Below are 23,932 nucleotides of genomic sequence, written 5' to 3' on the forward strand. Positions count from 1 at the left end.
GATCATCTGAGTTACTGTCTCCTCTGGGACCTCCCCCTCTGGCATCTCTTTACTGTTTGCCCCTCTTTCCCCTGCTGACAAATGCAGATCTTCCACAATATTCTGTCACCAGGCCCCCTGTCTTTCTGTATTTTTCTCTTTAGCCATCTCCTCCAGACACATGTATGTGCAGTTTCCACCTCTCTCCTGAAACTGAGGTCCGTACTTATAAATGCTATCTCCATTGGGATACTTGAAAATACTTCCACCGCATCCATGAGGAAGTTCATCTTGTTGTCTGGCAGCTCCTCTTGATTTCCATATTTCTGTGAATGGGACTGCCATGCTTTGTCTTCAGGCACAAAAGATTTGATTCATCCTGGACTCATCATTCTCCTGTGCCTTCTGTCTCCTCCTGTATCATAAGTCAAGGCTAGTAGACGCTCTTTCCACAGTGCCCCTTCCTACTGCTGCCCCTCTAGTTACCTCTTACTACCCATCACCAGGACGGCTACAGTGGGTTTTAATGTGTTCTTTCAGAGTCCCTTTCATGAAGCCCTCCCAGATTTACTTCCCTAAAGCCTGTGCCTGATTGCTCCCGAGTCCTGCCCAAGAGTCTTCTGGACATTCCCACATCCACCTAATTACCTCAAACTTCAAAGCCCTTCAAATTCTCAATCTAAACCATTTCCCCAACAATCCCCTAAATATATCCTGCATATTCACATTAACCCATGTAAGCTTTCAGTATTTATCATCAGAATATATGGATGCATAAATATTTAAGTTCACAGGGGTGCTTTTTAAAGCAAAAACATAGTATCACATTTATTTATCCAATTTCTTCTTTTCCCTAAGCCTTATCTCTTCTTGAAGATTTACGCTTTGATCCACCACCATTCAACAGAAGTATTCTGAGCAACTTATATCAGCCTACTGCCTGAAGGGAAAGATGCTCTGCTCTTGATATTCTTAAGGTGGAACCAGGAGGTCCAGGCGTCAGTGGAAGGTGCAAAAGCTTTCTTCTCACCACTGTTTGTAGTGTGTATTGGTCAGAGTCTTGACAGGAAGAAAATGGTCCACTCAAAAGGGATGATTGAGAAGAATTTAATAAAAGGACAATTCTAAAATATTAAGGGAGGCTGAGTAGAAAGGGTCAAGAGGGGCAGCTAGTAGAACCGAGTAAGAGTAGTGTTTGCAGGGCAGGCCACCTGAAGGGAACTGTGTCCTTCTGTAGAGGAACGTGGTCACTGCCAAACAGCAGCCTGGTGGGTAGAGAGTGGGGAAGAAGTGCCCCAACTTCATTCTCCTCCTATTGTTTGACCTCTGGCTGCTGCCTACCATTGGTCAAATCCAACCAAAATCCATGAGCAGGGGAGTCCGGCCGATGCACCCGAAGAGGAAGTCCTCCTGGGCACAGGGGCAGGGCCGAGAAGCCTGAGGAGGGGAGGAAACATGCAGAAGTGTATTCCACTGCTGGCTCCTGAAGGTCTGTCTCCAGGGAGATGGAGGCTTATCCTGGATGAAGCTCCTGGGCCTGCTTAGGAATCTCAGGCCATCCTCTGCACCAGTGGGAGATTTCAACTCTGGAGAGCTCAGGGGTGGGGTGACTGCAACGGAACCTCGTTCCTCCCTCCCTCTGCTCTGCCTGTCTCTACGCCAGGAAGCCCTCTTCTCATTTCTCATCCCTCTGCCACATTCCCTTCATTTTTCCAGATGGCCTCAATAAAATGATTGAGCATATAATAAATACCAAATTTATTAAGACATGTTAATTATTAATAGTTTGTATTACAGCTTACCATTTACATTAGATGGCACTGCTTGAGTAATAAGAAACTAATAATGGGAAAGCTGACTTAATTTTAGAGGAACATGACAATGAGGTGGCTGGTATGTTTTCTTTAATAGAAAGCTCATAATAGAACACCTAGCAACCTTCTCCTGCGTCCTCGGCCTGGAGCCCTCCAGGAGGAAGGGCTTTGTTGCAGGCACTGCTGATGGTCTGGTCTCCTCGGCATTTATCTGCACATGCTCCCCCTGTTCACGTGTCTTACTCCAGACTTGCTCCAGACCTCCCGTAGGTCGGTCCATGGACCCTGGATGGCTGAGAAGCTGGGGCTGGGAAAGTGGTAGTGAGAACCACTGAGGTGGTCCCTTCCAGCTGGGGAGCGTCAGCAAAAGTGAGAAGGAGGGGAAAACAAAGCCAGGAGAGCAATCCTCCTGTCAGGTGAGCCACACGATCTCCCCTCCCCTCCCCTTCATGAGCCAGGGTGTAGAGCTGGAAACATTCTGGGGTCAAACTTCAGTTTTCCCTGGGGCCAATTCTTTGTAGCCCAACTCCAAGGGCAAAGCAAGTCCCTGAAGGTTGAATAAAGAGTTGTTCAAAAGCATGGGATCTATAGAATCTAAAACAGACCCAAATTGATAGAGCTTTCCCTTGAAGAATCTATAAATAGTTTTCTGCATCATTCCTTTGCCTAAGATCATGGGACACTTTCTCCTCTGTGACACTGCTGGCTCCTCCACCTCCATTTGCCCTGGACAGCTGGAGGCAGGGGTGTGTGCCCACAATGCACATGTTTGCTACCTTCTAAACATGCCAGTGTGTATATGGTGGGGGGGGGGAGGAAGGGGTGGGTGCTGTGTGGGTGTTGTGTGGGTGTGTCTTTAGAGAAACTTAGACTTCAAAGAAATGACCAAAATCTATAATTAACTCCTGTAAGTATTCAGGGGCAAATGAACAATGGCCTGAGCTTAGGCAGGACATAGATAGACTCCTCTGAGGTTATAGCAGAGGACAGCCTCTATCTAGGGAGATGCCTTATCTCAACCCCTCGGGGAACCCCCTTCTAGTCCTTTGGGTACCACTATCCCTAGTCTCAGGAATACATTGCTCCTGTCTACTTTCTTGGGCTCAAATCAATTTCTTTGCCTTCCTCACATGACTGAGCCTGTCTAGGGAGTTAAACAGGGCTGAATTTCACGAGTACACTTTTGCAAGATGAGGAAAAAGTGCTGCACAAATTGGGCTCCTCTTGTTTACATCCACGTTGATTTTCCATAGGTTTTAGCAGATCTATTCCTTGTCATCTGGGTATTCTCTTTCTGCAGGTCATGTCTGCCTAAACCTAGTAGGATTTTGAATATGAAGCCACTGAAAGCAAATTGTTCCAGGGCAGGATGGACTCACAACCTTGGCCTACCCAGGCACTTAAGAAAGACCCAGTCCACCCCGACCCGCCAATATGTATTAGGAGTGTGCAAATCCCATGGGCTTACAGATTCCATGTAGGAGATGATCCTCAATCCACTCACTCATTCTATTTTTCAACCTTGCGAGACTGGTTCCCCAATCTTTTGGAATTCGCTTTCTCATTGACCGATGAACCATTTGGATGGTTTACTCTTGGCACTGACCATTGGGCATGACATGGATGCTGGTGGTCTGGCCACACGAAAACAACCAAGACGTCTGCAGTTGTCCAGTGGGATGAGCAAGCGTGGCTCACTTCCCCCACCCTTTTCAAGCAGTGATGGCACCTGGCAACCCACCCACTGCCTCCTGCCTCACATAGTCATGGAAAGAACGGAAAGCATTAGGCTGGTTGCCCGAACCACTTGAGGTTGAATGGCAGGAATTTCCTGACATGACGCTGAAAACCATACTCACTGAGGAAAACAGAAGTATGACCTCCTTGTATGTTACTGTATGATATTTCAGTGGTGAGACGTGAGCAAAGCTGACCCAGGGTCTTAACAGACTTTTGTTTCCTTGTGCCCCACACCCAGCACCACTCCCCAACCTTATTCCTGAACAAGGACAAATATGGAAACAACTCACTGTAAACTGGATTTGGCAGCCACCCATGATGTAGTCCAAGAAAGAATGCATCTTGTGGATCTGCACGGGAGGAAGAGAGGAAACTGTATTAGAAACAGTATGATCTGTGTACCTATAGATTAGAGGCCTAGACTTTGGGGTTATGCTGATGTAGAGGAAAAAGCAGAGAAAGATCTGTGGGAAAAAGATGGGTCAGCTGATTTTGTTCCATGAAAGGAGAGAAAGAAAGTAATGCTGAATTTAGATGGGCCTGTAAGGGCTGCAGCCATCCATCCCCTGCTACCCTCTCTTTTCGTTTACACATGATTTTAATCAGCCTCTGCCTCTGGGGTGAGACTAATACTGTGTTTTCAAGGGTCACCACTGGTTTGAAATGAATGAAGTCTCACACTTGGCTTCAGTCTTGCTGCCCATGTCTAAGTCCCAGTTCTGGTAACATTCCTAACACCACAGTAATCAAGATGGGCAGCTTCAAGATCACAATTACCTGAGAAGGTCTTTACTGTTAGCTGCCAGCTAGTGAGATTCCTTCCATGCCATGAGCAACAAGGATTAACATTTATTGAGCACTTACTGTATGCCAACCACTTAACATACATTACCTCATTTAATTCTTAGAACAAGCCTGTGAATGTGATGCTATTGTTATTATTGTGCCCATTTTATAGATGAGGAAACTGAGGCTAAGATGATGGAGGTGGAACTCAAATGATGGCGGTCTTGACTGCACAGTCCATCTTTATAAAATCTAGGCTGGAAATCAGCAGGGTCCCTGCTTTTTTCCCAACCCCTGGCATCTGTGTTCTCACACACCTTACTGATTTCTAGTCTTAATTTCTGCTTCATTATGATTCTGATGCTTGAGTCTTGGTGACATTCATCTACTTATTTATTCAACAAGGATTTATTAAGCCCCCACCATGCACTGGATGCTAGGGATACAGGGATGTGAGAAACAGGCATGGTACCTGCAGCCACTGAGCTCACAATCTGGATACTTTTACCAGGACAACTACTAGCTGATTTTTGACCCTCACTTCTCAGACTCCATTTGACGCTCAGGGCAGCTTCTCAGAGACTGACCCATAAAACCCCACGGTAGTGTTTCCAGGCACCACCTCCAGGTGGCACACATCTATTGGCAGACTTGTCTCAGGGCTGATATTTACTGGGCTCCCAGAATAGTGCCTGCTCCTGGCTTCCTTATGGCGATGCTTTGCCTGATAGTTGGGATACCCTATTACTGTCTGTACACCAAAAAAATGAGTTCGATCACCATGGCCTCTGAGTGCCAGACTCTTAGATCAAAACAGATATGTACACAATCACCTTACAGAGATGGACAGTTGACCTGGCTCATCTAGATCTTCTTTTCTCCTGCTGCTATGGGCACGGAGATGGTCACAGGTCTATTCTGAATGTACCAGGATTTGGTCTGTACAGGTAGGTAAGATGACCAGAGACAACTGCCTTTGAAGGAAGAGTTTATTACTCACAGCTCCCCAAGGGACAGGAGGCATGTCCTGCCACACAAGGGGGCCACACGGGGAAGCACTAGGGTCAGTCAGGAGGCAAGAGGAATGAGGGGAAATCACAGGCAAAAATCTTTATCATGGTTTTTGTGGGAAGGAATGCATGAAGCAAGGTAAGCAGTTAAGCAGGTTTAGGATTCAAAAGTTTGAGTAACTTACGAGGCTCTGGGTGATAGGGATGGTCTCTAATTGTCTGAAACCTGGCTCTGGGGTGATACAGGGTAGGCAGAATATTGGCTTGGTGTGTGAGAGTTCAGGAAAGGGGGTGGCTGGGGGTATAGGCTCTGGATGGATTGGTCTGCATGTCAAAGACAGGCTCACAGGCAAGTTGATTGCTACCTTTAGGAATTAGGTAACCCTGGGAGGGGCAGTTCCTCCCCAGTATGCAAGGCCCCAAGATGTCAAAGCATCATAAAATACAGAAAAAAAGCCATTATTAAAACAGTGACCCCAGACGGCCAATCATAAGCCTTATCTCCTAGTTCCAGTGATTGTTTCAAGGGGTGGGCATGTGACCTAAGCCAGACCCATCAGTCTTTTCCTTTACTCTCTTGTTATGTAAGGATGAGCTCCTGCAGCTCCTGGCAGCCAGGAAAGGCCAACTCTGAGTGAAGGAACCTGATATATAGAGAGAGAAACTGGATGGCACATAAGTCTTATGTTATGGAGTCAGACAGACGGAGACTAAAATCTCAGCTCTTAAACTTACCATGTGTGTGACGAACTGGTTATACAATCTCATTTGAAAGTAGAAATCTCAGGGTTGTGGTAAGAGTAAACAGAACGCATTATAGTTATTTTCACATAGTAAGTACTCAACCAGTGGCAAAATTATTCCCAGATGGGATTTTCTGCGAAGTTAGAGCCCCTCTGGGAGGAATTTTTAGGCCCTTTAACCTTCCCCCACTGTCTTATTTTCATGGTACCCTCTCGGCATGGGGGAGGTGCCACATATAAAGCACCAAACTCTGGGATAGGCACAGAGTAGGTGCTTTAGAAATGTTGGTGACCCGCTCTGGGGACCTCCCTCTGGTGCTGCCCTGGGCAGACCAGAACTCTCCTATCTTTGGGGGCAGGACTGTCCTTGTGGAGGGGATGGTGACATTGGCCTACCACAGCTCCAAGACAATCCATGCTTACAATGTATGTCCATTAATACCTTGACTTTCTGATTTTTGTTTAAAAAAGATCATATCTCTTTGACACTCTCTCCTTCTGTCCACACAACCTTCCTCCCAGACAGCCTTAGCTTCATACCCCTGGAAGACAAGGACTATGTATATACCTTGCACTGATTCAAAATCACAATGCCCGAGTTCTTATAATTCTTCTTCTTGGCTTTGTACTTGGGGTTGATGCACTCCCACTGCACCTGAAACAAGAAAGGTTATAGCATGATTGCCAGCTCAGGAAGAAGTGGAGTCATTTGTGACGAGGCCCCTGGGCACTGTTGCAGATGGACTTGAGGGCTGACCCATGGTCTCTAGCTGATCCCCTCACATCTGGAGGGGCAGTAAGGAGGAGTGGTGCAGTGGGAGACTCTGACATTACTCTGCCTGGTTTGAATCCCAGCTCCTCCATTTTCCAGCTGTGTGATTTTAGGCAAATTACTTGATTCCTCTATCCCTTGCATGTCTCCTCTGTAAAATGGAGCTTATAATTGTAGTTATGTCATAGGGTTACTGTGAGGATTGAATGATTAACCCCTGTAATACATTTAGGACAGTGCCTGACACTTATAAATGCTTGCTATTAATGGGATCAAATTAAGCAGCAGAGGGAAGGAGAGATCTGGGGACACACAGCTGAGTAGCCCAAATGCTGAGTCTTAGTGTCTGGGAATTGACTTAAGAGGTAGGAAAACTGAGGGACATTGAATACTGGCTACAGGCAGCTGGTGGGGATGATGATAAGTTTGCTTAACTTCACAGAGAACTAAAATAATGGATTGACACAGTCACAACGGTGGCACATTAGATTGCCAGAGAGGCTTCTGTGAGGGGTAGAATCAGAACTGAGGAGGTAGCTGGGAGCTAAAGGGTGAACAGATCTCAACCCTTCCAGCCTACAGAAGGTTTCAGGGAACAAAGCCAACTGCATCTTGACCACTGACAAAGTCAAACATCCAAAAGTCATGGAATGCTCCTGCCCACTATCCTATGGGAGTAGATCCTTGGATTTCTACTCAGAAGACAAATTTTCACTCTCTGACAATTGGAAGTATCTGAAAATGAAGCAATTTCTGAGGCAGATGTGAGTGGGTAGACTGATAGAGCATTGGTGCCAATGACCCATTCCTCCCAGTGCACAATGACTCTGAGCTTAGTCAGGTGACTTGTTTTGACTGATGGGACGTTAGCAAAAGTGATATGAGCAGAGACTTGACAAGCCCCTGTGCACTGGGGCTTGCCCTCCTCTTGCTGCTGGGACATTTTCACCATGTATTAGCTTAAGCTTGTGTCCTGGAGGATGAAAGAGCACGTGGAGAAACATCTCAGCTACCTCAGATGTGTAGGCACAAGTGCAAGAGTGAGTCTCATTTGGAACAGAGAGAAGTTTCCCAGGGGAACTCAGCCCAGATTGCCGACCTCCTGTCCTGCCTATGGTAGTAGCCTCCTAACAGATCTCCCTGCCTCACTCTCTTGTCTCTCTCTGTAATTGATTATCTACACAGTAGCCAGAGTAATCTTTAAAAAAGTAATGTCATTCTCCAGCCTAGACCCCTTTGCAGCACTGCCCAATAGAACTTTCTACAATGATGGGAACATTTCATGTCTGCACCGATCAATGTGGAAGACACTAGCCACACGAGCACTTGGGGTGTGTGTGTGTGTGTGTGTGTGTGTGAGAGAGAGAGAGAGAGAGAGAGAGAGAGAGAGAGAAAGAGGTGGAGGAATTGAAATTTTAACTTAATGTAACTTAAACTTACTAAAATTGAAACTGAAATAGGTGTATGTAGCCAGTAGCTACTAAATTGGAGACTGTGGATTCAGTGTGCTCTCAGTACATTTATAGGAAAATTGAAACTCTTTTCTCCGAGCTATCAGAATCTGCTTTTCCTGGCCTCGGCCTCTGTCCTTAACCACATCTCATGCATGGCTCCCTCACCTTCTCTGATCCAGGTACACTGGTCTCTTTCCAGATCCTTAATCACACCAAGGTCTTTCCTGACTCAGTACTTTGCAATGTTGTTCCCTCAGCCTGAAATACTGTTCCCTTGCTTGTTACATGGTTGGCTTCACTTCATCTTTAAGGGCCCTCAAGTTAAATGTCACCTTTTCAGCTGATCTCTTCTATGTTATACCTTTATAACTAAACTGTTTCAGTTTTTTTATAGCATTTGTCACAATGTATAATTACATATTTTGTTTACTTGATTCATATTTATATTTTACTCTGATGCACACTCATGTCACACCTAGAGCCTGACGCTTAGCAGGTGCTCCTCAGTAAATGTTAGTGGAGTCAATAAATAATAGAACAGTTCCCTGGGTGCAAACGTGCCAGAATAGGGACCGAGTGGTTGTACCAAAATCTTTCTGGTGTCTCAGTGATACAGAAAAGTACAGTAACATATCATCCATTTCCTCAGAGGGACTTCAAGATTCACTTCTGTTTGTTTGAAAGCATCAGACTTCAGCATGCTTCAGTTGTGATGTATGTATGCTTCAATTGTGATATCCTCCTAGGATGCTAAAGATGAAGTGTTTCCCATGTTTACTGGTTTGGCTATTTCTATTTGTAAAGCAGAACAAGGCAAAACTTCGTAAAACTCTTTAGAACTCTACTGGGTGGTATGGATAACTGTCATTGATTTATTAGCTCAACAGAGCCTGGTCTTGTACTTTCAAAGAAGCAACAACGTCTCTGGATAAATTCCTAGTTATTTGGGTAGTGACTTTATTTATAGTTTAGTGTTCGTTTTCATTGTACCCCTGAAACTCTGCAAGCCTGCTCGTGGGTGAAGGTCTCTGTGTGTCTGACAAGTTTCCTGAAATGCTGGGTATGTAACAGTGTATATAGCAGGTTGTGGGAGCTATGCAGAAAGCTGCCCTTGACTTTTCAGGCCAAAGGGAGGTATTCAACAAATGGTCTGATTCAGATTAAGCCTCTGGTTCTAAAGAATATTAGTTTATTTCCATCCAGTCTGGTTACATCTTGACTTCATGTGAAAGGAGAAACTTGAACAGTGAGTTGGGACAATCTTCCCCAAACAGCACTTCTGAGCAGGCCAGGCACAGGGTCTTTAGGGGAAAAAGTCTTTCTCTGCTGTCACTCCTTTTTGTTCTATGGGGACAGTGGCTCCCAGAGTAAGGATGGCAGGTAGCTTGGTTTGACTTCCTCCAGAAGCTAAAGCCGAGGCAAGGATTTAAGTCCAAGTAATTCATCTGAGAGGTAATACCAGGAAGGAACAATAAAAGAGTGGGGAATTGAAATAGGGAAGCAGCCAAAAAGGGGTACGTGATCCATTCAGGTAACCCTATGGGCAACCAGGGCTGCTTCCTGCTGGGGAACTCTGGGCAACTTCACAGAGCATGCCTCAGAGTTTTGCCGCCTGAAGGGCAAGAGAGCTGGGGTATTTATATCCCATCTCCCACTAGCAGTTTGTTGAGGGCTGGTCCCTGAAATGTGTATGAATCCCCCGACATGTCCAGCCTGCAGTAGGCGTGGGTAGAGCAGGCTCCAGCAGCCACAGAAATCCCTCAGCCAAAGAGATTCAGGTTCTGCGGCTGACACTGGGAGGGTGAATCCTGAACAGATCAGAGAAGAAGTTACGTGATCAGGGTCCAGACGACAGCAACTGACCAATAGATGTATGTATGTATCCATCAGAGTATGGGTGTCTGAGAGATACACAGAGGAGGTGTAGGCTTCTGTGTGATGCAATGAAATCCATTATGTACCCCTGTGGTATGTGGTAGTGTTTGGGTTTATGTCTGGTATCAAGAGTGTAAGAGTGAAATGGTGAGACTAGATGAAAATCTGGTGCCCAAAATAAAAATTTGGAGTAATCAAATAATTTGCCCAAAGCATTAAATGTGTAATTAATGCCACAAGGTCAAGGAAATGTAGATCTAGAAAGAATACTGTAACATGATAATAACACCAGCACATATTTTGGAAGTTCCAGACACCCTGCCAAGTGCGTATCATGAATTATCTCATTTAATCTTCACTGAATGCTACTGGGTAGGTACCATTATCACCTTCATTTTTTTTTAGGTGAGAAAGCTGAGGCACACAGAGATTAAGTCACTTGTCCAAGGCTACACAGCTAAAGGAAATTAGAAACTTTCTCATCTGACTTCTCCATTTTGCCAGTGGAGAAACTGTACCACCTTGGAGCAGGGTCCTGTCCAAAGTCACAACCAATTGCTATGAGCTGGGTTGGCAGTAGAACCCAGATTTCAGTTCCCACCATGCTCCCTCCTGGCCACGTTTAATCATGTATTAATGTCTCACCTCTAGCTGCTCGGTGTATAGCTGGGTGCTAAGGAGGCATTGTGAGAGGCGAGTCTGGGGGAACTGCCATGAAGGGCTTACCACGTACCTGTTTTCCTTCCATTACTCCTCTCATCTCCTTGAATGTTGAGGTAAATTCTCCAATGAAGTCATGTTTGCCATTGGAGTCCCAGTCCCATACTATGCACTGCAAGAGAAAATAAGTATTTTTTTTTAAACTTAAGAATTCATCCACAGCAGCTGAAGGCAATGCAAACTTTATGAGGAAGACTTGATGAACGACAGTTGGTCTGGATCAAAATTCTAGGATGACAGCATGTGGGAAGAGGTATCCCTCTGGTTTATATTGGTTTTACTTAGACTTTTTGTCATAATCTTCAAGCAGCCCTGTGATGCAGCAGTGACTAATAATTTGCCCATTTTTCGGGTAAGGCCAGTAAGACCAAAAGGAGATAAGTCACTTGACAAAGGGATCATCCAGTGAATGAAAAACCTGGGATTTGAAGGCAGGTATCCTGACTCTAATTCCAGTGCTGTTTCTCCCGCAGCAGAGAGCCTCTGTGGTTTACAGCTGGAATCAGGTGCCTGAGTCCATGCCTGTAGCTTCCACAGTGGCAGCTTATGTTTAATGATTTGACCATATGAATCACATTTTCTTTTCTTTTTTTCTGAAGGCAAAAGAGCGATGCTAAGAAAAACAAGTAAGAGAGCAAAAAGTGAGATCTTTAATTGTACCCACAGGAAAAATCGGCGAAGAACAGTGAGAGGTGAGTTACACTGGTAAAAAGCAGGTGTCCATCACACGTAAGATGCGACCTTCCAACAAGAGGGCTCCATCTAACACCGCTAAGGCTAACTTCTGGGCTTGCAAGTAACACTTTGCAGTGTGATGCAGATTAAATCAGTAGCCATCCCTCTGCTTGGTCACACATCTTTAGATGAAGAGGGAGTCCCCATTTTTTCTAGGGTGGAGGTTAGACTAAGGTTTCAAGCACTTCAGATATCACTTCTACATCTAAAACCAGGGATCTGCAGCCAGGAACCCCAGAAGTCAGATAAGATCGAGGCAGCAAGGAGACATTTACTCAGAGGTTTTCCCTAGAATATTGGGGTTCAAGGGGCAGCCTAGTTCTTTCTTGGGATGAAGACCCCACTGGCCAGTCCGGCCTGGAAAACCTGGTTTGTAAATCTATTTTCTGACCTGTGGGATACCACACAGACCTAAAATGAAATATGCCCCAAATGAAACATAATCCACCCCCCCCAAACTTATTCCTACTCATTTATTTTCTGTCACAGTGGATTGTATCAACATCCACCCAGTGGGAAACATCACTCAGGATGTGCACTGTGAACATCACACTGTCAAACACTTGTCTACTGATCTCAGTTACTCACAACAGGGGTTTTTCTCTCTATTTGCCAGCCTCTCCTTACTGACCCTGACACTCACACAGTCATTACCTGGAGCCAGAAGCAAAAGAAAGCTTGCCCGGCCTGGGCACAGAAAGAGAAGGAAGTGTGTTTCTGGGACCTTGCCTCTCAGGCTCTTAACTGTGCCCAGTAGTGAACACAGCCCTGGGATATCTGAGTGTGACACTTAGATACTCAGTCTTCTATCTTGGGGGGAAGCAGATAAAAAGGCAAAGGGGCCAAAACAGTCTTTTCAACACTCCCTTGTGTTTCTTTTAATCTCTTCATTAGAATATAGGAAAAGCTAGAGGGAATGTATGTAGTACTTTGGTTTGTCACCAAATCTCAAGCAAAACCACCTATCTGTCATCTCTGCCTTCTCTTAGATTTCCCGTCATGCTTTGGTTAGTTACTGCCCTCCTTCCACCTGCCACCATAACACTCAGGACGTTTGTTCTCTCTGGGGCAGAATCCCCCTGGGCTGGATGATGAGTCAGGCCCAACAGGGCTCCAGGCCTGGCCTCCTGGGGGGCAGGCACCGCTGTTTACACGGGCCCTGCTTCTTAAATTGGTGGCATTTCTCATCATGGCAGTTGCAGAATTCTGTTTGGACCTTTCTCAGAAGGGTCCCAGAGGAAAGAAGACACGGTGAGGCAGAAAAATAAAACCACGGTCTTTCTCTCCCTGCCATGAAGCTGGCTTATGATAGCTCTGATACAGCTGACAGAGGAACATGTCATGGTGAAAAGTAAACAGATCAACTGCCCTGCAGAAAAGCTGAGACCGAGGCAGGTTCTTGGTGTGAATCAATAAGGAAACTTTGACAGATTGGTGACAGAGCGGCAGCTCAAAACCATCTACAAGTCAGGAGGCCTTCCACATTCCCACAGCTCACAGTGTAGTTTAGGTATATCATCTTAAAATGTCTGAGCTCGACAGATGGTCTTGTCAACTCCCTCATTTTACAGAGAAGGAAATTAATGGAAGAGAAAGGAAGTGACTCCTGCAAGTTCACCCAGTGCAGACGAAAGTCCAGGTTTCCTGCCTACTTAATTCCCTCTGCCAACCACAAAACAGCAAATTATAATAATTACAACATATATAGTGCTTACTATGTACCAGAAACTGTTCTGAACACTTTACATATGTAAATTCACTTAATACCCAGAACAATTTTTCATTATGCTCATTTTACAGATGAGGAAACTGAGACACAGAGAGGTGAAGTAAGTTTTCCAACACCACACAGTTAACAATAGGTAATCTTTGAACTAAAAGAAGTTAAATTTTGGAGCTTGTCCTAAATGATCATCTCTTATGAACCCAGGCCATTTGTGTTTATGGTCTCTAATCCTGTATGATAACCCTGAAATGACAATATTATTATTGCCATTCATAGGTATCAGTCACAGGCTTAGAGAGGTCAAGTGACTTGACTAGACATCTAGAAAGTGACAAAGATGGATTTTATTTCTTTTTCTTGTCTAATTGCTCTGACTAGGACTTTCAGCACTATGTTGAAAAGAAGTGGCAAGAGAGGGCATTCTTGTCTTATTCTTAATGAAAAAGCTTTAACAGTTTTACCATTGAGTAATATATTAGCTGCGGACTTGTCATATATGGCCTTTATTATGTTGAGGTAATTCCTAGTTTGTTGAGCATTTTTATCATGACAAAGTGTTGAATTTTGTCAACACAGAATTGCTAAAGCAATCTTGAGAAAAAGAACAAAGCTGAAGACATCACTTCAAAATATATTACAAAGCCATAGGAATTAAAACATCATGGTACTCCCATAAAGACAGATCTATAGGCCAATGGAACAGAACAGATAGCCCAGAAATAACCATACACATATGGTCAATTGATACTTGACAAGGGTGCCAAGAATACATCATGGGGAAAAGGGAGTCTCTTCAACAAATGATGTTGGGAAAATTGAATATCCACAAGCAAAAAAATGAAATTGGATCCCTACCTTACACCATACACAAAAATCAACTCAAAATGGATAGAAGACTTAAACATAAGACTTGAAACTGTAAAACTGTTAGAAAAAAAAAACACAGAGGAAAATATTCTTGACATTCATCTTGGCAATGATTTCTTGGATATGATACTAAAAGCACAAGCAACAAAAGCAAAAACAGACAAGTGGGACTATATCAAACTCCTACAGGAGCTATAAAAATCTGCTGCACAGCAAAGGAAACCATCAATAAAATGAAAAGGCATCCTACAGAATGGGAGAAAATATTTGCAAACTGTATATCTGATAAGGGATTAATTTCCAAAATGTATAAGGAACTCTTACAACTCAATAGCAAAAAAAAAAAAAACCCCAATAACCTGATTAAAAAATGGTAAAAGGATTTGAACAGATGTCTCTCCAAAAAAGATATACAAATGGCAAACAGGTATATGAAAAGGTACTCAACATCATTAATTATCAGGAAATGCAAATCAAAATGACAATGAGATATCACCTCATATCTATTAGGATGACAATTATTAAAAAAAACACAAAAGATAAAAATTGTTGGCAAAGATATGGAGAAATTGGAGCCCTTGTAACCGTTGGTGGGAATATAAAACAGTGCAGCAGCTATGGAAAACAGTATAGTGGTTTCTCAAAAAATTAAAAATAGAACTACTATATGATCCAGCAATCTCATTTTTGAGTATACATCCAAAGAACTGAAGTCAGGATATCGAAGAGATATCTTCATTCCCATGTTAACTTCAGCAGCATTATTCACGATAGCCAAGATATGAAAATAACCCAAGTGTATGACTAAAAAACATGTGGTATATACATACAATAGAATATTATTGAGCCTTAAAGAAGAAAATCTTGCCATTTGTGACTTGGATGGACATTATGCTAACTGAAATAAGCCAGTCACTGACGGACAACTAGTGCCTGATTCCACTTTTATGAGGCATCTATAACAGTCAAACTCATAGAGGCAGAGAATATAATAGAGGTTGCTGAGGGGTGGGGCCATTGGGGTCTTTTTGTTCAATGGGTGTAAGGTTTCAGTCATGCAAGATGTGTAAGTTCTAGAGACCTGCTGTACAACATTGTGCCTATAGTTTGTAATATGGTGTTGTGCACTTCAAAACTTGTTAAGAGTGTAGATCTCAAGTTATGTGTTTTTATCACAAAACAAGTCAAAAGGACATAAGAAAATGTTGGGACATGTGGGATCTGTCTGTTACCTTGATTCTGGTGACAGTTTCACAGGTGCAAACTCATATGCATATGAGTTTGCATATGTCCAAACTCATCAAATTATATGCATTAAATACGTACAGTTCTTTATGTAATCAATTAAATAAAGCTGTTAAGAAATCTCAAAGTAAAGGAGATTTCCTTAATAATCTGGGTAGGTCTGATACAATCCACTGAAAGCCTTAAGAGCAGAATGAGGCTTCCCTGAGGAAGGAGAAATTTTGCCTTTGGACCATAACTTAACTTCAGTTAGCCTGAGAGTTCCAGCCTGCCTTTCCTGAGGGTATGCTCTAGGGATTTCAGACTTGTCCAGCAAGCCCGCACACTAGCATAAGCCAATTCCTTGCAATAAATCTCTTAATGTCTATCTTCCACTGGTTCTGTTTCTCTGGTTAACCCTGGCTGACGCACCTTCCCTCATCTTCTCCCTTGGCATTCATACCTTCATATTAAGAAGTGAGTTTTCAGTGACAATCGGTCTTCTCATACTGATATGCCAAAGTTTATTGAACATTTACTTTGTCCCGGGCGTTGTTCTAAGCCCTTGACATGCTCTGATAGTTAATCTTCACAGCAACCCCATCAGTGGGACACTATTATTGTCATCTCCACTTTACAGATGAGGAAACTGAGACACAGAGAAGTGAATGATCTCCTGCTATTATGGAATATTTTGGGTTTTAAAGTACAATTGGACTTTAACATCAGAGTTCTTGGGATCTGAATGTGATCCAGGTTCTGGAAGGCCAGGGTGAGCTACCCAAACTGTGGTTATAAAATTACATAACTGCAGCTCATCACTGCAGAATTCTCATGTTTAAAGGAAATCTGTTCTTCCCTTGACTTTTAAATTTTTATATATGTTTTAACATTGTAACCTGTCATTTGTCCAGGTGAAGTAGGGTTCACTGTCCACTTTCTCTTGGCTCCTTGGTAACCAAGGTTACACCTTGGTTTGGGGGTGTAACACCACCCCCAAAGTTTCCATTGCAATCTGTTTACATTTGCTTTAATGTGTCTCCAGCTATGTGGTCACCACTGGTCTCTATCAACTACTTGAAGGAAACTTCTGAGTACTCAGCTTTCTATCGGGTTTAGCACAGTTCTTGGGCACAAGTAAGAACTCAGACAAATCTGTGATGAGTTCATGAAAAAGGTCTTTCTCCTTGAGTTGAGTGGATGGCAGTCCTCAGATTGGCCCTGTTTCCACACTGCAAAGGGAAGGTACTGCAATCAACTGGTTAATTTTTATTAAAGGAGATGATCAAACTCGGTAATATGTTTGGTGGTGGTAGACATAGGCACAGGCAAAGGATTGTCTGCATGGGATTGTGGACACAGTTTAATTTTTGTAGACACAGGGGCCAGGGCCTGGGAAGCAGCAGGCCAAGTTCTGTCCTCGCTCTGCAGATAGCACTGTGAGACCTTAGGGTGTCTTCTCAGTATCTCTGTGTTTCAGTTTCCTTCTCTATGAAATGGGTGTCTGGGGAATGGGAGCTGGAGTGTGTTCTCTGAGGTCCTTTCAGATCCAGAATTCCCTAGTTACATGGCATTTCATCTTTATTCCTTTTTCAACTTTCTGTTCCAAAGTCTGAGATAATTATATTAAAGTCATAAAATTCTTAATTATTTATCAATAACTGATTAATATAACACTACTCCCTTTATTTTCTTTTTTTAAATTAATTTCTATTGGAGTATAGTTGCTTTACAATGTTGTGTTAGTTTCTACTGTATAGCAAAGTGAATCAGCTATACATATACATGTATCTCCTCTTTTTTTGGATTTCCTTCCCATTTAGATCATCACAGAGCATTGAGTAGAGTTCCCTGAGTTATACATAGGTTCTAATTAGTTATTTATTTTATACATAGTATCAATAATGTATATATGTCAATCCCAATATCCCAATTCATCCCACCCACCCCTTCCCTCCTTGGTGTCCATACATTTGTTTTCTATGTCTGTGTCTCTATTTCTGCTTTGCCAATAAGATCACCTATACCATTTTTCTAGATTCCACATATATGTGTTAATATATGATATTTGTTTTTCTCTTTCTGACTTACTTCACCCTGTATGACAGTCTCTAGGTCCATCCATGTCTCTACAAATGACCCAATTTCATTCCTTTTTATGGTTGAGTAATATTCCATTGTGTATATGTACCATATCCTCTTTATCCATTCCTCTGTTGATGGACATTTAGGTTGCTTCTATGTCCTGGCTATTGTAAATAGTGCTGCAATGAACATTGGGATGCATGTGTCTTTTTGAATTATGGTTTTCTCTGGGTATATGCCCAGTAGGGAGATTGTTGGGTCATATGGTAGTTGTATTTTTAGTTTTTTAAGGAACCTCCATACTGTTCTCCATAGTGGCTGTATCAATTTACATTCCCACCAACAGTGCAAGAGGGCTCCCTTTTCTCTACACCCTCTCCAGCATTTATTGTTTGTAGATTTTTTTTTTTTTTTTTTTTTTTTTTTTTTTTGCTGTACGCGGGCCTCTCACTGTTGTGGCCTCTCCCGCTGCGGAGCACAGGCTCCGGACGCACAGGCCCAGCGGCCATGGCTCACGGGCCCAGCCGCTCCGCGGCACATGGGATCCTCCCAGACCGGGGCACGAACCCGTATCCCCTGCATCGGCAGGCGGACTCTCAACCACTGCGCCACCAGGGAGGCCCTGTTTGTAGATTTTTTAACGATGGCCATTTTGACTGGTGTGAGGTGATACCTCATTGTAGTTTTGATTTGCATTTCTCTAATAATTAATGATGTTTTGTATTTCTATTCACTACTCTCCCTGTTAAAGGAGATAATGATAGTGATTTGCATTTCTCTAACAATTAGTGATGTTGTTTAATCTTTTCATGTGTTTGTTGGCCATCTGTATGTCTTCTTTGGAGAAATGTCTATTTAGGCCTTCTACCGATTTTTTGATTGGGTTGTTTGTTTTTTGATATGGAGCTGCATGAGCTGTTTGTATATTTTGGAGATTAATTCTTTGTCAGTTGCTTCATTTGCAAATATTTTCTCCCATTATGAGGGTTGTCTTTTCTATGGTCACCTAATCTATGACAAAGGAGGCAAGACTATACAATGGAGAAAAATAGCCTCTTCAATAAGTGGTGCTGGGAAACCTGTTCAGCTACATGTAAAAGAATGAAATTAGAACACTCCCTAACACTACACACAAAAAATAAACTCAAAATGGATTAAAGACCTGAATGTCAGGCCAGACACTATAAAACTCTTAGAAGAAATATAGGCAGAACATTCTTTGACATAAAACGCGAGATCTTTTTTGACCCACCTCCTAGAGTAACAAAAATAAAAGCAAATAAACAAATGGGACTTAATTAAGCTTAAAGGCTATTGCACAGCAAAGGAAACCATAAACAAGACAAAAAGACAATTTCCTTTGTTTTCTTTCACTAGATATATTTATACCCCTTGGACAACTGAAAGTCAGTTGTTCATCTTCTCATGGTGATTCTCACAACAGCACCATGAGATGGCAGGTCCATTTTCATAGATGGTGATCTTAAAATTCAATAGAGCAACTGAAGGTGGCTTATTCCCAAGCACAGAGATAGCAAGAGTTGAATTAGGCTGTGGACCTGGATTTATTTCTCCATACTCAGGACCCTTTTCATTATACCACATAGCTTCATAACATACTCATGCCATGTGCCTTTTCAATGGTAGGCCTTTTTTCTTTTCCTTTTTTTTAACTAACCAACTAAATCATGGATATCTGACCTCTCTCAGGGAAGAATATACTTATATACATCTTTAATGTTCTTTTTGATAATAAGCACTCTAAGACTGCCCAGAATGATTAATCTAGGTGGGGCCTTACTGAGCTCATTTAAAGGTGGAATTTTAAACTGAGACCATCAAAATTAAATGCTAACAGAATAAGTAACATAGGAACCAAACTGTGTCCTCACATCACTTAGTCTAGACCAGTCTCCTAACTGCAGCTTTTGGGAAATCAGGCAATCTGATTTCTATCATTTTAAGGAGTTTTAGGCAAATACATAAAATTATATTTCAGGATGGCTATGATTAGGGATTTGGGACAATTTCATTCATAATTTAGTACTCGGAATGGCTTCTTTTTTGTTAAAATTTAATGACAACCCTTAACACAAATTGGTTTAATGGTTTACACAGGACTGTAAACATCTAAAAAAAAGTATTAAATGTATATTTGCTATTCTGGTGCTTGTGTGTGTCCATGGGAAGAGGATCCACGTCCCTTTGATTATTTTCTCATCACTTGATTGCTTTTACTCACTGCAGACTTGGCAATAACCTTCGAACATCAACTCAGCTAGTTGGATGGGAATTTAAAGTAGCTCCCCGATTTGTAACATGAACACTCTGATTTGGACCTCTGAGGTTTGGCAGAGCAGGATGCCACAGGGAGCGAAGACAGAAATCTTCACAGTAGAGCAGGGATGAAGCTGGGTACAGCTCCAGAAATGGTGGGCAGGGCTGGGGCCTCAGCCATGTGCATCCCTGGCAGTCATCTTTGCTGGGCTGGTGGGCAGGACTAGCAGACGTCTGTCTGTATGAGAGCCTGAGTATCTTCTGGGGACTGAACCTAAGGTGAGGAGAGAGTGGGGCAACAAGATGGGCCCAAGAATAAAGAACCGCATCTTAGAGGAGGGGGGCAACGCTGAGTAGAGTCTGGTGACAGTCGCTCAGAATTTTCCACAGGTCTAACCCCTATGGATTCATGTCTGAGTTCTGGGGAGGGAGCTGTAAGTAGAAAAGTAGCTTGAAAGAAAAGTTTTCACAAAATAGCAGGGTCTTATGTAGGTCAGGAGAACAGAGGGGTTAGATGTACTAAGAGGACCAGATTTGAGCATCCTGAGGGCTCAGTGTTTCTTCATGCAGGGGAGGGTGTTGCTGGGGGCTGAGGGCAGAAGGATGGCAGCGGTAGCAGCAGCATCAGCAGCAGCAGGCATGTCTGGCAGCCTCTTAGAGGGCGCAGCCTTGACATCCATACACTCAAGCACACATGTACCAAGGCAGCAGCAGCAATGGAGAGAAAATGGTGCTGAAATCTTTCGTATCTGTGGAAGGTGACTCCCCTTGGCCTGGGGGTTAATACTTCACATGAGCTTCTGATACAATGAGAGTGGGGAAGGGCCCTCAGTGAACTTCAGGGGAGGCAGAAACGGGAGGCGATGCACAGGAAGAGGATGGGGGCATGGCCCATGCCAGAGGTAGCTGAAATGACATGTGGGTGAGCATGTGCAAGAACCTGCTTGATATTTTCAAAGAAATAATTGAAAAGTGAACTTTAAAGTGGAGGGGAGGTCAGAGGTCCTGCTTTAGTTGATGGAGCAAGACCAAGTGAAATGTAGGCTCTACCATCAGTCTTTATTTTCAAATCCATACTAAACATTGGGTACAACAGCTTGCCTTAACTCCAGGTGCAGACCCCTACCTGAGTCTGTGCATAGTCATCCACCACCTGTTTTCCCTGCCTGGCCTGCCCTCACTCACTGACTCCACCTCAAGAGGAAACACTGAGCATCTGGGACATGCAGTCCAGCGGCAGTGAGGGGTGGGTGCTCTGTGCTCATCCTGGGGGTGCACCACCTTCATCATCAGCACCCTATGTCCAGACTGATGGGGCTCCTTCTAATCCTGAAACTCAAACCAGGTGCTCAGTGGGAGAAGCATCTCGAAGCACGAGTTCCCCTTGCAGACTTGGATCAGCGCCATTTACCTCACTCTGCTCCTTACATCTTTTTTTTTTTTTTTCTAAATGATGGGGACTTTTTATTGTAAAAGGCAAACTGAAGTTTATTGAACGTTTGTTCCTATATGCCTAATAATATTTTTTTTCATTTAATCAACTGTTGAAGTATAAATCATATACACAATAAAATTTCATGATGTTACCCACAAGCTTCTGGCTTGGGTGATGCAGTCAGTGTACCATTCACCTGGGTAGGAATCACAGGAAGAATAGGCTTGAGGCCCAAGGGATAGTTTAGTATTTGGTCATGTCAAATGTTGAATCCCACATTCCTGACCTCTAATAAACACCGTGAATCTCCAGACTCATGACAGGTAATCACTGTTTCTTCTAGAAGAATGCCTGTGTCTTTATTCCTAAATGAGCCATGCTGCTCGTGGTTTATTGATTGCTGTACTTTGATGCCTGGAGGCAACCTCCATTGGTCCCTGAGGAGGAAAAGGCGCTTGAAGACCAGAAAAGAACAGATGACTCGATTCGTATGGCTTAATCAGTCTGAAAACCACAAACTGGCAACGTGGCGCTCGCGGCAGCCAGGAGGGAGCCCCGGTGCAGCCAGGCAGCTTGATTACAGTGTGTTTCTGACATAAGCTCATTTACTTGCTTCTCTTGTTTAATTATTGCCCATGGAACCATCGTAGGTGTTCAAGACTTGGAGGTTTTAAAACAAGGGAACAAAACAGATCCTAAAAGCATGGAGAAACGAGCCATTCCTAACCAATCTCATGAAATGATTTATGGAAAACAGATTTGTTGCTGCCACGCCCAAGCCAATTCTGGGAGTTTAAACTGGACTAACCCTCTATCAATAGACAGTATAAAATAACTGAAGCATTCCAGTCACAAACATTGTTCTGGATCCTCCTGCCTCATCACCACCACTGACTGGTCCCTGCTCTGTTCCCGTGTTTACAATGTTTCTTTGGCTTGCTGGGGCATCCAGCTTATCCTTTGGGCACGAGGGGACCTTGCATGCTCATGCTCTTCAGGGCCTGGCTACTCCTTGGGACCCTCTCACCCATGTCTCTTGTGGGCTGACATCACTTCTGACCCTGGTCTGGATCCTGAGTCTTCATCCAGGAACTGGCTTCTGACTGAAGTCTTGTGTAGATTTACCCCAGCCACACTTGAAACCAAGCTTCCGGTAGTCCAATACTTTTTATTAATTTCATTTAGTTCCTTGTGATGGGGTCCCTCTGTCACTTAGCCTTTCTACATAGAACCAGCCCTTCCTGGTCAATCTATACCTCCCTGAGCTATGCTGCTTACTTAGTGAGTGTGAGGAAGAGTCTACACAGTTCCTACATGAAACAAGAAAACCCAACAATAGTACTAAGTTATTACCCTAAAATTGCTACTGGTGAAACTCTCCTTGTCAGAGAGAATCATTTCTCCTCTTCTAAGCAATAATTATTATAGACAGACTTTTGAGTCGAACACTTTCGTGCGAGATAGGAGGGCTTGGTTATGAGTCATCCAGGAAGATACCTTATTCTTTACATCCGGATGGAGTCAGACACACATTTGCAAGATGCACAAGCAGAGAGCTGAGATTTTGAAAGTATAAAGCAGGGGCACTGACCTAGCTTATCAGACTTATTACCCAAGTAATTGAACCTTTCTTCTCATTCCATTTTTATCACTGTACAGAGCAATAGCTTTATTTGTCTCTGGGGAGATGACACAGATCTTCTTTACCCATGGATGGGTGGGTGTAAACCCATCCATTCACTGATAGGAAGGCCCTCCTAGTAACGGACTCATCAATAACTATTTTAAAAGGCAGCAAAAGTAGTGGAAAAAAATTAAAATTTTTTTTCTGGCTTTCATAATAGTCAATGTATTTTCAATGGTGGTTTATGATAAATGGACCCAAGTTTCCATCTAAATTGCATTCTCCACATCAAGGTTATCATTTTAAAGGGCAGAAATCAAAATCCATATGGTAGCAAGGCATTTTAAAAGTTCATTTCATAGAGCACCAGGTTTATGGGAGGTTAATAGGGTATTAATAAAAAATAAAAAAGGGCTGAATTCTCAAATAAGCTTGGGTTACGCTGAGATAATAGAAGTTAAACAGTTTTCTCTATTGCAGACTTTGAAATGCCAACGTGAGGCCAACCAGCCATCAAGGGCACAAAATTTAAGGAGGCATTTGTTCTTAGGGCACCACAAGCACAGGGTTGCCACTTGCATAAAGCTGAGAGTGACAGCTTCCTTAAATTTTGTGCCAATACTCCTTTTGCCTTCCCCTACTCCAGGTCCTGCTAATGTGTATTGTGAATAATTTCCAAGATTAGGGCATAATACACAGTATATAATACACAGCTTACTTGGTCAAGGAACTTGGCTGTGTATTTGTAGAGTGAGTGGAAAAGCAGGATGCCCTAGGCAGGTGGACAGTACATTCTGGAGAAGCTGTGCTTGGATGCAAATTCTTTCTCCTGAATCCATCTTATTTTTCTGTTTTGGCAAGTTTTATGGTGAGCTCACATTTTCCTTAAGCTCTGTGTCAGCGATACAAAAATCCCTGTTTCCTTATGATCAGCATTTATCAGGGGATTAAAAAAAAAACTACAAAACAAAATGTTTGTTCCTCCTTTATTGATGTATTCATTGCCTGTATCAGTATGAATGATGCCTTGGCAAAAATGGGAGCAGAATAGCCCATTATGCTAAGG

At 43.1% G+C, this 23,932-nt stretch overlaps 1 protein-coding gene across 1 annotated transcript in view; it reads right to left on the reverse strand.

The window, feature by feature from the left end:
* The window catches only part of CPNE4 (copine 4), a gene marked incomplete at its 3' end in the record, with an annotated part of 595,946 nt that overhangs the window by 32,892 nt on the left and 539,122 nt on the right, over positions 1-23,932 (reverse strand). The window contains exons 8-10 of the mRNA XM_082625196.1: positions 10,907-11,005; positions 6,641-6,727; positions 3,824-3,883 (exon numbers count right to left, since the gene is read on the reverse strand). Coding sequence (XP_082481322.1) covers positions 3,824-3,883; positions 6,641-6,727; positions 10,907-11,005 — 246 coding nt within the window. The remainder of the gene's footprint in view (positions 1-3,823; positions 3,884-6,640; positions 6,728-10,906; positions 11,006-23,932) is intronic.

The sequence above is a fragment of the Mesoplodon mirus genome (genome assembly GCF_964341445.2).
Source record: "Mesoplodon mirus genome assembly, chromosome: 6".
Lineage (NCBI taxonomy): Eukaryota > Metazoa > Chordata > Mammalia > Artiodactyla > Ziphiidae > Mesoplodon > Mesoplodon mirus.